This window comes from Orcinus orca, chromosome X (genome assembly GCF_937001465.1).
Source record: "Orcinus orca chromosome X, mOrcOrc1.1, whole genome shotgun sequence".
In the NCBI taxonomy this organism is placed as follows: domain Eukaryota; kingdom Metazoa; phylum Chordata; class Mammalia; order Artiodactyla; family Delphinidae; genus Orcinus; species Orcinus orca.
The window spans coordinates 18,364,757-18,382,658 of record NC_064580.1 but is presented as its reverse complement, the minus strand read 5'-3'; the positions used below and the strand labels follow the sequence as shown (position 1 = coordinate 18,382,658).

The 17,902-nt window shown below is 36.8% G+C and overlaps 1 protein-coding gene across 1 annotated transcript in view; it reads left to right on the top strand.

Moving 5' to 3' along the window:
• The window catches only part of LOC125963102 (translation initiation factor IF-2), a 181,656-nt gene that overhangs the window by 1,662 nt on the left and 162,092 nt on the right, over positions 1-17,902 (top strand). Inside the window, exon 3 of the mRNA XM_049704944.1 lies at positions 6,083-6,174. Coding sequence (XP_049560901.1) covers positions 6,083-6,174 — 92 coding nt within the window. The remainder of the gene's footprint in view (positions 1-6,082; positions 6,175-17,902) is intronic.

The window sequence follows — 17,902 nt, the reverse complement described above, 5'->3', positions numbered from 1 at the left end:
GAGCCATGGCCACTGAGCCTGCGCGTCCGCAGCCTGTGCTCTGCAACGGGAGAGGCCAAAACAGTGAGAGGCCCACGTACCACAAAAAAAAAAAAAAAAGTATATGAGAGAATTTGGAAAGAAATGTAGATTATCTAGACAAGTCTACACTCAGACGGTACAGGTATAGCACTTTCCTTTCATAATCCAGACCGTGGTTGTGATTTACAGTTTTTTTCTTGGCTGACCAGGTGTGAAAGGTATTGTATTTTAGAGTGCCTACATTCCAGTGTTCTCGGAACGTTGCATCAATATTTCTAGAAAAGGTCATTTCCAGCATCAGTACTTTATGGAGTAGCTTTATGTTCAGAAACGGAATGGAATGGATGCATTGTGAATCATTAGAGGTTACAGTCACAGGGAGATGTTAAAAGTAATTTGATGAAAATAATACTGCTAATAATAACAATGGACATTTACTGAGCACTGTGCTAAGTACTTTACATATATTTTATCCTCAAAACAGCTCTATCATTAGCCACGTTTTACAGATGAGAAACTCTTGGCTATCACATTTACTTCCTATCCCCAGAGCCTATTACACATAGTTCAATAAATGTTGAATAAATTAATGAATAAAGCTTACAGATGTTAAGTAATTTGTCTGAGCTCATGACGCATGATTGTAGTACCAAGTTAAGGTGATTCCAGAATATGACTTTTAAAACTAGTAAAACGGTTTGTATCAGTGTTCCAAACTGAACAGTACTTTGGAAGGGGAAGGTCTATTGAATGTTAACTGAATATGTCTCATCAGAAAGTTAACTACAAAGGAGGCTAAGAGTCACCGTGAGTGTTTCTGCGCGGTACCAACTGTGAGAATATAGGAAATGAAGAAATTTGGCTGAAACACCAAACAGTATATCCTGACTGTGCTTGTATGACAAGCAACCAGACTACATCATATTGTAAGCAAGCTTAAAGTGAGATATTGTTTGCATAATGAATGGAGTATCAAAACAAATGCCGAACACCAGGATGCAGTAAAAATAAAAGATACGTATTTCATGAAAAACCAGTACCAAAGAAGATGGAATAAAAGGTCCTAGAGAAAGAGGATTTTGAGAATTACGTCACAGAATTAAGTTGTACATGTTCTCCTCCTATATATGTTACAGTAAGGAATTTATTTAATATAATCACCTGAGATAACTATTAGAAAAGTAATTGTAAAAACTAGGAATGACTTAGCCAAAATGTGAGTGTGGGGTTATACTGTCTAATAGCGTTCACCAAGGCCTTAGGTATTTTTCCCAAGTCGTCCTTCCTGAGGTTTCCCCTACAAAACATCAAAAATTTGCCTTAGATTTTGACAGCATAATAGGCATTAATTATTTCACTTAGTTTGTTAAGAACACAGCTGACTTCACTCAGATAGTCTTGATTTGGGGAGAAGAAAAATAAAATGATTAAATCATCTTTGCGTTCACTCTTTTATTCTTAACTCCAAATGCCTCAGCTAAATCCTGCATTTTTCTTTCCGCAACTTTTCAAATAAACTAGCTTTTATATTTTTTTGCCTATTATTCACAGTGTTAATGTCTTGCCCCATTTTTGTTAGTATAGCGTTATTACATACAAACTTCAACCTCTTAGTTTTGCCTTCTCTTAATGAACAAATCTCAAAGATTAGGGGAAAAGGTATGTTATCATAAACTACATATCAAAACATTGCACTAAATGATATGTGACACATACTTCAACAGTCTAGATATAAAAGCCAAACTGATTCTTTGGAAGGAGACTTGGATTCTTTTTGGAAGCAGGCAAAGGAGAAATATTAAACCGATTAATTGGAGACATAGAACTCGTGAGATGTTTGCAACCATATCAAAATAAACCACTTTAACGAGCCACAACTACTGAGCCTGCATGCCACAACTACTGAAGCCCACGTGCCTAGAGCCCGTGCTCCATAGCAAGAGAAGCCACTGCAATGAGAAGCCCGCGCACCGCAACAAAGAGTAGTCCACGCTTGCCGCAACTAGAGAAAGCCCACCCGCAGCAATGAAGACCCAACGCAGCCAAATAATTAATTAATTAATTAAAAAAAATAAACCACTTTAAATCATCGTTTAATCCAGTTGTTACAGTTTTGTCTTTTTTGTCTTTTAGACTCTCTAGAGTTCAATAAAAAATTAAAATCTCTTGACCAAAATATTTTCAGTTAAGATTTTGTATATGTAATGAGCCTAAGTACTTCAGATATGAAATTTACAAAGGTTCTCTGACTAGAATCTAGGTGCTCAATGGATCTGACTCTTAGGGATGAGGGCAGATGGGGGAGGAGCCTAAAGCCTTTTTCTCTTTGGGGCCAAAGACAGGAGTAAATAATGTGAATGTTTCTTCTGGAGCTGCAAGTTAAAGATTTCTAACCTCCACATTTCTAACCTAGGTTATTTTTATAGGGGCCTTAATCTTCACTTCCTATTCTTCTGCTAAGAAGCTTGCTCAGCATCAGACCTCAGACTTGCCAGGCAAGACATATTTTAATGTTTTTTAGTTATTTAACATTTAGACAAAATGTCTTGCAGAGCCCTTTCTGGTGGTTTTCCCAGTTTGCTTAGATTGTGTTTTTTCTATAGCTCTCTGTTTAATGTTTAGATTTCTTGCTTTTTTAATGATTAATATATTATCAGGAATTTTTTTCTCTTTTATCTTTCATTTTTGAATGATTAGTGAGAAGTGACAACACAGAACAGCTGTGTGGGTCGTCCCTGTCCTAAAAGAGAGGAAGGGATGGGAGCCCTCTTTTTTCCACTTAGTTTTGCCCAATCCTTTCCTATAATTCTAAAAGCACGTGTTCTGTGCTGGCCCAGTTGTATACCTTGATCAGAAAAATTAGCTAGGCAATTCTGATGAGACTAGTAGTGATTAAACAAGATACAAGTTATTCTTAGGAACAATATATAAAACTTGCTCCAGAGAAAGTTAAGCAAAATTTCTGGAACAATGTTTTTATTTTCTTGTAGTATAATTCAACTAATAGCTATGAGTAAAGAACTAAAGCCTCATAGCAATCTGTCTATGCCTCCAATAGTCAGAGAAGCAAGTAGGAAGAGATCTTTAACTATAAATGGGCCTTCAAGTGTGCTTCTCTGGGCCAAACCTCCCTTTAGATTATCAGGGAGAAGCACCCTGAGACTATAATTAAATTAGTAGAATCCTTTCTTTGCTGTTCTGCCTCAAGGGTAAATTGTATTAAATCAAGCCATGTCCTTTCCAGACCAAGATTCATAGCAGTCATCTCTGAGAGAAGAAAAATTGGCTGGAGTTGAAGTTATCCCAATAGGGGTTTTTTTTAGGGCTCTTTCCAGGTATTCCCTGCTGTTAGATTTTTATTAATCACAATCTAATAAAAATCCCAGAGCCCACCTAAGATTAGGAAACCTAGTTTTCTTAACTAGCCCTAGCCCATCAGGGAAGTTTCTGGTGCATTTAGCAGCCATTAATGAAAAGCATATAAACTTACTGTTAAATAAACATTTTTTGAACACTACCAATGTGGTGGCCCAAGTTGTATCCTTTAATCAGAAAAATGAGCTTGATTTTGTGAATGCAAAGATGACCAAGATGCTCATAGACTGGTAGGGGAAACAGAAACAATCACAATTAATGTAATAGGATAACGTGATAAGTGCAATGATAGATGTGCCCTGTACTATGCACAGAAGGGTACCTAACAACTAGGAGGAAGACTATATGTGTGAGCAGTTATAGAGCACTATGTAGAGGTGCCTGGATGGCTAGAGTTGAAAAGCAAAGCAAGAGGTAATGGGAGATGAGGTGGGAGGGGTGGGCAATAGCCAGATCAGGGGGAAAAATTCAAACTAAAAAGTAACCTAAAAAGATAGAGCCATATAAGGATTTTAAGCAATAAAGTGACTTGGTCATATTTATATATTTATGTTTTATATTGGCTGGCAGCCATGGAGAGCACAGATTTGAGAGGGACAGGATGGAGGGAGAAGTCAGTTTGAAGGATGTGGCAATAGACCAATGAAGAGATGTCTTGGGTCAGAAATAGATCAGTGAAGGTGAGGATGGAGAGAAGGGGATGAATTTAATAAATATTCAGGAGAACTTGGTGACTGATTAGATATGAAAGGTTAGGAAAAGAGCAATATCAAGAATGATTTGCATGATTCTAGCTTTAGTGAATGGGTAAATTATTTCTTCTCCATCTAAAATAAAAAATAAAAGTGGATTTGGAAGAGGGAAGTGATCTGAGATATTCTGTTGTGGACACTCTAAACATGAGATACCCATGGGACAGCTGAGAAGGGTTTTCCAGTAGGCAGTTTCTGCATTCACATATAAGGGCTGAAGATACAGACTTGAAAGTCACTACTAAAACAAGAATATGAATGAGGACCAGGAGAGCGTGAGATGCCCATGGAGGAAGCCCACAGAAGAGAAAGAGAAAATAAAAAAATTGTAAGGAGAACCAAGAGAATGCAATGTCATGGAAACCCAATGAAAAAAGAGTTTCAGATAGAAAAGAGTGCAAAATTGTGTGAAATGCAAAAATGATGTTCCAGTAAGAACTGAGAAGAAAAATCTGGTGTTTTTGTCAGTTTAGGTATTGCTCGTGGCCTTATCGATATCTGTGGAAGAACTGGATGTCAAAATGGGAAGGCTTGGTATATACGCCATCAACTTTTTCACAAGTTGGTTTTCCTTCTTCCTCATAACCCACCTAGGTGTATATCTTATTCAGATGGCTCCATGATGAATGGTAACAATTCTTCAGTTTACCACTACCACTTGCAATACGATTTTCTGATGAAATCCCAGGAGCTATTGATGATCCCTACCCTTATCTGATTATACTTTCACCACTTATAGAATGATGGCCCTTTTAACTAGGCTGACTTTGAAATCCTCACCTCCTCATCAGATTATAGGAGAACAGCTTTACCATGGCACTCTGGTCATCTTGCACATCTCTGCATAGGCTGTGTATGCAAGGCTCAACCACAGTCTGACACATGTCATGGCATAATGCCCTGTGATCTTTCCTGGAACATGGCAAGATGATCCTGTGAGGAGCTATCCCAAGTCCATTTCTTATCTGCCACCCTGGTTCCAGTGAGGCGTGGGACTTGCCATCTCACAGCAGCTTCAGGTACAGCTTCAGACTAAAGAACCGTTCACCTATAGTTTAGAGTTGGCTCCTCAATGACAGAGTGACCCACCAATTGTATCATCTGTCATCTGGCCCCTCCAGTTTGGTATCATCCTGTGGGACTAGGGACATGGGGAGTTGACACCATGCTGATATTGTGTTGCTGTCTGTGTAAATAATAAACTTTCCAAATTCATTTGGGGTCGTTTTTGCCTTACAGCCTGAATCTATGGAGGTGTGATAAACTAATCTAGCAGCTGCCACCATGCTGCTGCTTAGGTACTGCTTGACCACTTGGCACAGATCTGATCTCGGAAGTCCATAAATACTCCCAAAAAGAGTGAGTTCTGCTAAACCTCTGCCTGGATAAACTAGGGCAGTCCAGCCCTGGCCTAGTAAATCAGCAGCAACAGCAGCAGCAGGAGCTGGATTTCAAATTTGAAAAGACTGCATTTGCTTCAATCACTGGGGCTCCCTAAAATAACCCCATAACTAATGAAAGAAAAACCCTGTGTTAATATTGCAGGATAAAAACAAAACCCTGATCTAAACCCTTTCTTCTGAGCTTTAACATTATTTATTTACAAAACATCTAGCTCTTAGGGAATTCCCTCACATTCAAGATGTTAGGTCCATTTTCATCTGAACATTTAGCAGTCTTATTTGTAGTTGCAAATGTGAACTGGCAAAATTGGTGCTAGATAAGTTCAGAGGTTCTATTTATAAATTAATACAGATCTATAAATCAAAAATTTTAAACATAAAAAGTACTTAAGGTAGGAGACAAATTGTTTGATCCTTGGCTAATAATTGACAGACTACAGAGGAATAAAGATGGGGAGTGGGAAAAGAAGATTTCTTTCTTTCTCCATAGATATTGTCATTTTTTCTCAAATGGGTCTTATTTACTTCTAGGAAGATTGGAAAATTAAGGATGCTCATACCAAGTGGAAAAAATCATTTATTCCCACTGACCAAGAACTGTATCCAGAAAGAGAGAGAGGCATGTAAGTTTGTCACTGCTTTTGATATTTTCTTGATTTTGAAAGGAAACTTAGTTATTTGGGTCATCTAAGTAATGAAAATATTTTGGTTTGTTTAGTGTCTCTTAGGAACTATTTCAAGTACTTTGTAGCACATTGCAGAAGCTATCATTTATTGATTTTTCATCATGAGCATCTACTCGGTATAGGCCATGTGCTAAGGAATATAGATACAAAAATGAGTAAAACATGGTAGCTGTCCGTGAATCCTATAAACAAAGCATACAAATAGATAGTTTTGACATAAGGTAGCAAGCAAAATGACAGAGACAAACAAAAGTATTTTTGGTGTATTTCACAATATGAAAATATGAATGCATACCAAATAAATAAGCATATTTCTAGATTATAAAATGGCAATGTAATTTGTACATTGTATAATGTTTTGTCTCCATTCATTCATTCAGCAGACATTTATTAAATGGTTACTGTGTACCAGGGACTTGGCTAAGCACCATGGATAAACTAGTAAATATAATGAATATGGCTACTGAGCCTGTGAAGTTTACAATCTAGTGGAAAACATACAATACACTAGTAAGCAAACAAAATATGTATATATAAATGCAAATCATGAAAAATACTGGCATGAAATGTACAAAGTGTAGTGATAGAGAACAACTGCAGCAAGGGAGAGAGGAAACTCCTTACAGTGATCAGAGAAGACTTCCCTGAGTAGGTGACTTTTAGGCACAGTGTTGAGATATACAAAAAATACAGGCAGGCCAAGATCAGAAATAACTCATTCAAGGGAGAAGTAAAAGCATTTGTAAAGTCCCTGGGGCAATAAAGAGTTTGATGTGATTGAGGAACAGAAAGGAAGTCAGCATGAATCATAGTGAATGGGCGAGGGCATGAAAGAGGCTAGAGAAATAGGCTGGAGTTGGAAAAAACGGTCTTCTAAGTCCATGTGGTAACTAGCTTGGAGTGCAGTGAAAAACCTTTAAGACTTGTAAGCAGGTCAGAAACATGATCTGATTTATGTTTATAATTTAAGGAGGGGCGCTTCCACTTACAGAAAGACCAAGGAGAGGTACATTTCCCTAGTCCTCCCACTAAATACAACTAAAAACCCTGGACAGTATATATAAAACAAACATAAGAAGACTTTGAAAGGTAAGGAGAAGAAAGAAGACAAGCAAGGGAACTCAGACCCAAGGAATGACTCAGTGGTGAGTTCCCCAGGTTGTTTATTTTTTGTTCATCTCAGACTTAGAGCTGAAGAAGCTAGCAACCTGGAAACACCAAAGGCACAGACAAAAGAGTCCCAAGAAAAGCCTGAGTTCTCTAGTTAAATGACCAGGAAAGGGGCAGCCTAGGAAGGCAGAAAACATTGAGACAGTAACCACTCTACTCCAGCCAAACACCACACGGAAAACTGAACCCCACCCCCACCTTTGCCAGCAAAGGCAAAGTAGGGCACCTAGACTTCTTTAAATTTGCCAGGGTATAGCAAGGCACTCCAACACCCCTGCCATGGTGGTTTCAGAGAATGCCAAAGTGGAACTGGGTCTTCCATCCTTGCCAGGCAGTAATGATCTCCCCCACACCACTTCCAGTGTCAGAGGAACATGGATTGCTTCTTCCACCCAGCAGTAACAGAGTATCCCCTTCTCTGCTGTAGTGGTGTTGGAGGAGTCCTTGTGGAGAGTAAAGACTTTGATCACTGCCCAGCAGTAATGATACCACCTCACATCCCATGATGTCAGCAGAGTCCAAGTGGTGAGCTTAAGTAATGAAACACTTCTACCCCTCCCAGCCTGGGAGGTATTCGTGGAAGTCTGTAGGAAAGTCAGAACTCCAACCATGGCCCAACAGTAATGAGAAGCCCCACTTTCAGGTGTCAGTGAAGGCTGAGTGGGGAGCTTGGACTTTTATGACACCTGGCTGAAAGAGGGCCACACCCCTGCTTCCTCTTTTGGAGTGGTGTCACAACTAAAAACAAAGGTTTATATAAGATCCAGAGGCCCATAACATAATGCCCAAAATGTCCAGATTTCAATTGAAATTCACCTGTCATACTAAGACCCATTAAAATCTCCAAATGGATGGAAAAAGACAATCAATAACTGGCAACAACAAGATAACGGAAATGTGAGAATTATCTGACAAAGATTTTAAAGCAGCCATCATTAAAAAGCTTCAATAAACAATTAAAAACACACTTGAAATATATGAAAAAATAGAAAAGCTCAGCAAAGAAATAGAAGACAAAAAAGAAGCAAATGAAATTTAAGAACTCAAGAATACAATAACTGGAATAAAAATTCAATGTAGAGGTGAAACAGCAAAATGGAGGTGACTCAGGAAAGAATCAATGAATTGAAAGATAGTATAGGGACTTCCCTGGTGGCGCAGTGGTTAAGAATCTGCCTGCCAATGCAGGGGACATGGGTTCGGTCCCTGATCTGGGAAGATCCCACATGCTGCAGAGCAACTAAGCCTGTGCGCCACAACTACTGAGCCTGTGCTCTAGAGCCCGTGAGCCACAACTACTGAGCCCATGCACCGCAACTACTGAAGCCCCTGTACCTAGAGCCTGTGCTCCGAAACAAGAGAAGCCACCACAATGAGAAGCCCGCGCACCACAATGAAGAGTAGCCCCTGCTCACCACAAGTAGAGAAAGCCTGCATGCAGCAACAGAGACCCAACACAGGCAAAAATAATAATCAAAATAAAAAGAAAGATAGTATAATAGAAATTACCAAATCTGAACAACGAAGAGGAAATAGACTTAAACAAAACAAAAAAAGAACAGAGCCTCAGGGACCTGTGGCACAAAAACAAAAGATCTAACATTCATGTCATTGGAGTCCTGTAGGAAAGGAGAAAAAGGGCAGTACTGAAAAAGGACTCAAAGAAATAATGGCTGAAAACTTCCCCAAAGTGGCAAAAGACATAAACCTACAGATTCAAGAGGCTGAATGAATTCCAAACAAGATATCCAAACAAATTCAAACCAAGGCATGTCATGCTCAAATTTCTGAAAACTAAAGCAAAACAAAAGAAAACAAAAATCTTGAAAGCAGTCAGACAGAAACAAGACCTTACCTATAGGGAAAAATAATTTGAACGACAGTTGATTTCTCATCAGAAACCATGGAATCCAGAAGGATGTAAGCAAGATTGCAAACTAGGAAGCTTCAAGTTCTTGTTCCCCAATGGAAACATTAAAAAATAAAAAAGCAAAAAAACAAAAACAAATTTACATGCAAGAAAATGAATTTGGACCCTTGCCTTACACCATATACAAAAAGTAACTCAAAATGGATCCAAGACATAAATGTAAGAGCTAAAAGTATAAAACTCTTTGAAGAAAACACTGGAGACAATCTCCATGACATTGAATTTGGCAGTGATTTCTTATATATGACAAAAAATGCCCAGGCAATGAGAGAAAAAATAGTTAAATTGAGCTTAGTCAAAATTAAAAATTTTGTGTGTTTAAGGACATTATCAAGAAAGTAAAAAGACAACCCACAGAATGGAAGAAAATATTTACAAATCATATATCCAATCAGGAATTAACATCCAGAGTATTAAAGATCTCCTACAACCTAAGAACAAAAAAATAAGCAAGCCATCTAAAAAAATGGCAAAGGACTTGAATAGACATTTCTCCCAAGAAGATATACAAATGGCCAAAAAGCACATGAAGAAAACATTCACCATCACTAATCATTAAGGAAATGCAAATGAAAACTACAGTGAGGTAGTACTTAACACTCATTTAGTTGGCTACTATAAAAAACCAGAAAATAACAAGTGTTGGTGAGGATATGGACAAATTGGAACACTTGTACATTGCTTCTGGGAATGTAAAATGGTGTAGCTACTGTAGAAAATGGTTTGGCAGTTCCTCAAAAAATTAAAAAGGATCACCATATGATTTAGCAATTCTACTTATAGGTATATATCCAAATGAATTTGAAAGCAGGGACTCAATCAGATACTTGTACAGCAATGTTCATAGCAACATTATTCACAATAGCTAAAAGGTGTAAATACCCCAAATGTTGATCAACAGATGAATTTATAAACAAATGTGGTATATGCATACAATGAAATGTTATTTATCCTTAAAAAGGATTGGAGTTCTGATACATGCTACCACATGGATGAACCTTGAAAACCCTATGCTAAGTGAAATAAATCAGACACAAAAGGATGACTATTGTATAATTCCACTTATATGAAGTACCTAGAATATGCAGATTCACAGAGACAGAAAGGAGAATAGTGATTACTAGGGGCTGGGGCAGGGGAGAATGGGGAGTTATTGTTTAGTTGGTAAGTTTTGGAAATGGATAGTGGTGTTGGTTATACAACATTGTGAATGTACTTAATGCCACTGAATTTTACAGTTAAAAATGCTTAAAATGGTAAATTTTATGTTACGTGTATTTTATCACAATAAAAAAAATACTACAAAAAAATAAAAAAGGAAAACCATGGAGTCCAGAAAGAAGTGGCACAGCATCTTTCAAGCATTGAAAGAAAAGAACTGTCAACCCAGAATTTTATATTGAGCAAAAATATCCTCTAAGAATGAAGGGTAAATCAAGATATTCTTAGATGTAAGAAAACTAAGAAATTTTACCAGCAGATCTACCTTAAAAGAATGGCTAAAAGAAGTTCTCTAAACAGAAAGGAAATGATAAAAGAAGGAACGGTAGAACATCCAGAAGGAAGAAAGAACATGGTATGCAAAAATATGGGTAAATACAGTATAATATAGACTTTCCTTCGGGTTTTCTAAATTATGGCTGATGATTGAAGCAAAAATTATAACACTGTCTGATATAGGGCATAGAGGATATATATAAGACTATTATAGTACAAATGAGGGAGTGTAAAATCATATAAAGAAAGGTAAGGTTTCTAAACTTCAATTGAACTGGTAAAATGATGATACCACTAGACTGTAATAAGTTATGTATATATAATGTAATACCTAGAACGACCACTAAAAAGCTATATGAGTTATACTCAAAAACTATCTATAAAATGAAATTCTAAAAATATTCAAGTAACCTACAGGAAGATAGGAACAAGAAAAAAGAAGTGAAAAACAGAACAAACAGGAAACAAGAATTAAAATGGCAGACTTAAGCTCCACCATAATGATAATTACCTTAAATTACCTTAAAGGATCTAAGTTCACCAATTAAAAGACAGATTAGCAGAGTGAATTTAAAAAAACATGCTGCAGCTAACAACAAGGTCCTACGGTATAGCACAGGGAACTATATTCAATATCCTGTGATAAACCAAAATGGAAAAGAATGAAAAAGGATGTATATATATATATATATATATATATATATATATAAATAAGTGGGTCACTTTGCTGTACAGCAGTAATTAACACATTGTAATTCAACTATACTTCAATTTTAAAAAATCCTATTCATTATCCTTCCCACTGAACCCTCATTCGCACAATAAAATAAAATATATCACAACCTGATTCTCAATGTCATAAAGCATATTATTCTACCTAATATTCTATATACTCCTGTTGAAGAAATAAAAATTTGTGGGGAAAAAACCATGATGAAACTATATGCTGTCTACAAGAAACTCCAAATATGACAGTATAGGCAAGTTGAAAGTAAAAGGATGGAAAAAGATATATTGACCAAATATTAATTAAAAATAAGCAAAAGTGCCATATTAATGTCAGATAAAGTAGACTTCAAGGAGGGAAGAAAACTAAGGGGGAAAAATAGAAGTGCTGAGACACTCCTTTTGCATAGCAAAGAGTCAAGAGTTACTTTATAGAGTTGATGAAAAGGAAATAAACAGTAAATATATTCCTTAAAGTTACAATGGTAAGAAATGTAGGAGCTGAAAATAATCACATTGGGGAGAATTAATGAAGCAGTAGATTTGGTATGAATTAGGTAAGTCCTCTTCTGCATTGGCAGAAAGTCCATGGATAGTGTCCTAAACAAATTTATTAATAGTGACAATCGGCTTAAATGAGTTAAAATGGGAGTTCTTAAGAGTGGGGAAGATGACTATGGTTTGCTCATGTAAGTCCTTCTATACCATTAGATTATTAAGTCTTGTGCGTGTATTACTCTAGTAAACATTTAAAAATATTTTAGTTAAAACCAGAAGTGTCTACTGTGACTGACAAGAGCATAATGACTGAAATCCCTTGCATGGTGTTTGAAATCATTTACAGGCTGACCCCAGCCTAGTTTTACCTCTCTGTTTCTATCCATTCCCTAGAACACTTTGCATTAGCCACATCAGAAAACAAAGTCTTACTTCTCTTGTTAGCTCTTCAAGTACCCTTCTCACCCATCAAGACCCTACTGAAATGTAAATTCCTCCATGGAGCCTTTCTCAAATCAAGCAGGCTCCACCCCCAAGGGTAGAATTATTTTCTCCTTTCCAGCATGTTTTTTTTTTAATTCCATTTTTATATGCAGTGGGTATACAATATACCTTTTGAGTTCTAATAAGTAAACAGAAACATAAATTCTGGGAATTCAAAATAGGAAGTATTTCACATATTCACAGGGAAAAAGTGAAAGGATTGTGCATGTAATAAGAAAATATAGGGGCAACCACATTAAAAAAGGGACATTTGTTAGTGGGAAAGTACAGTCTGTGCCCCTGGCAATTCTAATGGAGCACATTTCATGACAACTCCTCTTCTCTCCCTGACTTCATGAAGATTCACCATATGTCTTGTAAGTCAGAAACCTTATTTTTAGAGCAATATATTACTTCTAAGCTTGACTTCAAGCCACACATCTTTTCTACTTAGAAGAGATATACTGTTTCCAATGTCAAATAATTATGTTAACCCAATTTTAATGGGATTTGGAATGTGATAGAAGAAACAGGAATCAGTTGATAATGAGAATCTGACAGCATTTTCTTGCTTCCCAAGCAAATAACTTTCTGCAAAAGTCCTGTTTGAAGGCATAATTACCAAGCTTTTGTCCATTGGCATGTGGCTACTTTTAATATTCTATGAAAACAGTCTTATTTTGTGGTTTATTTCATGGCAGATTATGGCCATTCAGTAAAAGGGTACATTATTATTTATTTTCCTTTGAATGTGTCCAGATTTTTAAATTGTTGTCAAGGACTGGTTGTTCTGATGCAATGACTCTTATGGTACCATATGTCCGGAAATTTTGAAACAATGATTTAAGGATTTACATATGCTTAGTTATTAATCTGAATGTGTAATTTCAAAAGGCAAAGTTAAGGATGTTTTCAGTAGCAAACCTTAGTTTTCACTGAAGTATGTGTCCTCATCAAAATTATAGAGCAGCTACTTAATTATATTATTACAACTTATATGAAAATATATTTCATATAAAATTACTCAGCCATAAAAAGAAACGAAATTGAGTTATTTGTAGTGAGGTGGATGGACCTAGAGTCTGTCATACAGAGTGAAGTAAGTCAGAAAGAGAAAAACAAATACCGTATGCTAACACACATATATGGAATCTAAGAAAAAAAAAAAAGATCATGAAGAACCTAGGGGTAAGACGGGAATAAAGACACAGACCTACTAGAGCATGGACTTGAGGATATGGGGAGGGGGAAGGGTAAGCTGTGACAAAGTGAGAGAGTGGCATGGACACATATACACTACCAAACGTATAATAGATAGCTAGTGGGAAGCAGCCGCATAGCACAGGGAGATCAGCTCGGTGCTTTGTGACCACCTAGAGGGGTGGGATAGGGAGGGTGGGAGGGAGGGAGACGCAAGAGGGAAGAGATATGGGAACATATGTATATGTATAACTGATTCACTTTGTTATAAAGCAGAAACTAACACACCACTGTCAAGCAATTATACTCCAATAAAGATGTTTAAAAAAATTATAAGAAAAATAAACTTGCCAGAACATGTAGAATTGCAAAGTGATATGGTGTACTTAGAAAGAGAGCTAAATTAGGAGTGAGAAGAGTTGGGCCTTCTGTCTAAACTTCAAGTTCAAGGCTCTGCAATACTGGGCAAATCATATAACCCCACTAATCCTCAGTGTTTTCATCTGCAATATGGGAATTCCCATTCTTAGAATTGTCATGAAGTGCAAATGAAAAAATGTATTCAAAATCACTGTAAACTTACAAATATAAGGTAATATTATTCAAATTGCATAGAATTTGTAGCACAGTCTTCTAAATATCTTCAAAACTGGCAACCTTTTTATCTTTAAGGATAACTTTGATAGTCAAAATTCATCTGAAGCCATGTCTGGTCAGTAAATTTGATGCTCCAATTAGCTAATACTGTTTTCGGTTAAGAAATAAAAAGAGCTATAAAATAGATATTTTTAAAAGCAGTCACATAAAATTACTGAAAGCAATGTTTTAAAAGTTCCCAAAATGTTTTGAATTATATCAACATCCCAAAGATGACTAGTTTGAAGCCTTAACACTAATTGATTGCATTTCTTTGGTTATGTTTCTTAAAAGAATATGTTTATCTGCTTTTTTTTTTTTTTTTTTTTCGGGTACGCGGGCCTCTCACTGCTGTCGCCTCTCCCGTTGCGGAGCACAGGCTCCGGACGCGCAGGCTCAGCGGCCATGGCTCACGGACCCAGCCGCTCCGCGGCCTGTGGGATCTTCCCAGACCGGGGCACGGACCCATGTCCCCTGCATCGGCAGGCGGACTCTCAACCACTGCGCCACCAGGGAAGCCCCATATCTGCTTTTTAATACTGTTTCTATATAAGCTCCTAGGTTATTTTATCTTAAGTCTACATGTTTGGTTTAGATACTACTCTACAAAAGTTTAAAGTAGAGCACAAGCTAATTAGGTAAATTTATGTTTGTCAAATGAGACATATGAAATATTCAGTTATTCTTGTGTGGCTATGGAAAGGTAAATAAAAGGTCAGCTCCTATAAACTATTCCTTTTGTCAGGATTGTGAGTAAAGATAGGAAGGGGAAGGGAGAAAAATGTTTGCACTACTAAAGTACCACTTCACTATCAACATATTTAATGAGTACCTGAATAAAACAAAACCGGCTTAAAAAATTAAACCTTGCCTTTGTTTTCCATTTATGGAAATACCCTTTCTGCAGGCTAGATGAAGGTAAACTGTGGTTCAGTGTTCTCCCTCCCAACCTAGGTACCTGAAGTTCCTACATAGCATTGTCAGAATCCTCACATGGCAGGGGGAAACAAAGGTCATAGAATTATTATATGTATTTTTCTCAAAAAAAAATACTGTGCCATGGGGAATTCCCTGGCGGTCCAGTGGTTAGGACTCCACGCTTCCACTGCAGAGGGCATGGGTTCCATTCCTCTTCAGGGAACTAAGATCCCGCAAGCCTCTCGGTACAGCCAAAACAAACAAACACAAAACAAAACAAAACAAAAACAAAAGCTGTGCCATGCTTAGAAAATATAGAACCTCATTTCCTTAATGGCACAACTTCTGGTATGCATAATCTCATGGAAAAAGAAAGACTGATTGCATGCAAAATTTATACCTGAACAGGGAGATGAAGTTGTAGCTAATTGGGAAGGAGATTAGAAAGATGATGGAATTAATAACTAAATCCAACATTTAGTTTAAAAACACTATTCAGAAATTATATTAGGTACCCAATGTGATCTTGCTTTGGGGGTAGGGATATTGTTTTCCTATATGCAGTGAGTTTCTCTTGTATCATGGCTTTTTAATATTGTATTGATTACTCAATTTTTTCTTGGTCCATTAGAACATAAATATGTAAAAATAGTAGGCTATTAAGTCTTTTTCAAAAACTGTTAGTATAATCAGAAGTGTTCTGTTAACATGGAGTGTACCTCATTTTTAGTATGAAAAATATACTTGGGGTCTGATGGGATCTTATGGAGGTTTGGTTCAACAGCCATGTAAAAATGAAAACTCTGTTAATACTAATTTACCTGTTTTAGTAAATCACACAAAAGAAGCAACCTAAAGCAACCATTGATACAAAGATTTCCTGTATGCATTTGATACAGATGACTCCAACTGATACCTGCCATTTATACAATTGTATTTTGCATTCACTTTGAATAGATCAAAGAATTAAATAATTTGCTTACACTTTAGTTGTGCTTCTTAGAAATCAGTTTCTGCAGATTAACATAGCTGCCATTATCACTGTAGGGGAGACAAAATAATTTTTCCTCTACCCTTCTGAGTTCTTAGCTGAGACCTCAATAATCAAAGATGGGTTAACTAGAGAGGTGGCTTTAGAATTCAGGATTAGACACCACCTTAATAGGGAAAGGGGAGGCGGGTAGTAGGCCTCTTAGGGGAGATAAAATGATTTTTAGGGAAGATGAATGGGGGCTTTAAAAGAAGAGATGGGAGGTATGACAGTTTGTGACAAAGTTTGTCTGGGTGTGATGTGTACTTCTAGACTCTCCTGTGTTAGGAGTCAACCCTCTTTGGTTGATGAAACTCCTAGGGAGGGGATTTATGATAACTGAATTCCTTTAGGAGGATTTATCTCCTGTTTTCAAGTGACTTCAGCTCAAAATAATCAATATACCAAGCAGCATATTTTGGGGTGGCATATTTTGCTACCTTTCATTACCTTACGTGTTATCCTACAGTCAAGGCCTGGAAGAAATATATTAAGATTGGTAGAGAGAATCAAAAGTTCAAGGTAAGTGGAACTTGTGTCACTTTCTCCATAAACTGTTAGAAAAATATTCTCAAGCAAGGAAATTTATGACAATTTGACTTTGATGTTCTACTTTAATGATCTTTCTTTTCCCAAATGAGTGTAGTCAAAACCTGTTTCCAAAATTCACCAGTACCTAATGACTTCCTCAGACATTGACATCAGCTAAGCTCTACCATCAAATAGTTTGGAAGGAGGACCAATATGATCAGTGGTAATTTGAATAGGGATGGGCTGATTTAGCACATCAAAACACTTTTGGTTGCATAGATTTGTGATCAAATGCAGTGAATCCTCATGCCTCAGATCTAAGCAACATATGTGGCCAAAACATTTTGCTGTTCAAGAGAAATGAGTTAGTATAGTGACATACCAGAATCATGAGCAAAAGAAGGTTTGATTGTTTCAGAAGAAAAGCTTATTGCCATAGCATCAGCATTCAAGAAAAATTTGTAACCATCTATAGAGATACATAGAAGACTTTTCAAGAAAAAGTAAGCAAAATCATTGAAGTAGAAGGCAAGCCTCCTAGAAAGTTGTTTGCTACGATGAAACCAAATGCAAGGTTTCATTAAAATAGAAGAAATCACCATGCAATCTGCTCCTCCCCCAGTATTTATCACAAATAGACTTTTGGGGAGGCGTTTGTACACATATAATGATCAGTGAAAATGTTCATAACAGCCAACCCAAATTTTCAATTCAGTTTAAAGGTGTTGGAGAAATGAAGAATGTCTGCAGTTATCTAATGAGTACATATTTCTCAGACTGCAAATTAGTTGTGATGGCAATGTGGGATCCTGGACAGGATCCTGGAACAGAAAAAAGACATTAGTGGAAAAAAATTGGTGAATTTAGAATAAAGTGTGTAGTGTAGTTAATAATATTGTATCAATGTTGATTTCCTGTTCTTGATAATTAAACTATGGTTATAATATTAGGGGAAGCAGGGTGAGGGATAAGGCATATAAGAGAAATCTCCCTGTACTACTTTTGCAACTTTTCTGTAAGTTTGACACAGGCACATACAGAAGGAG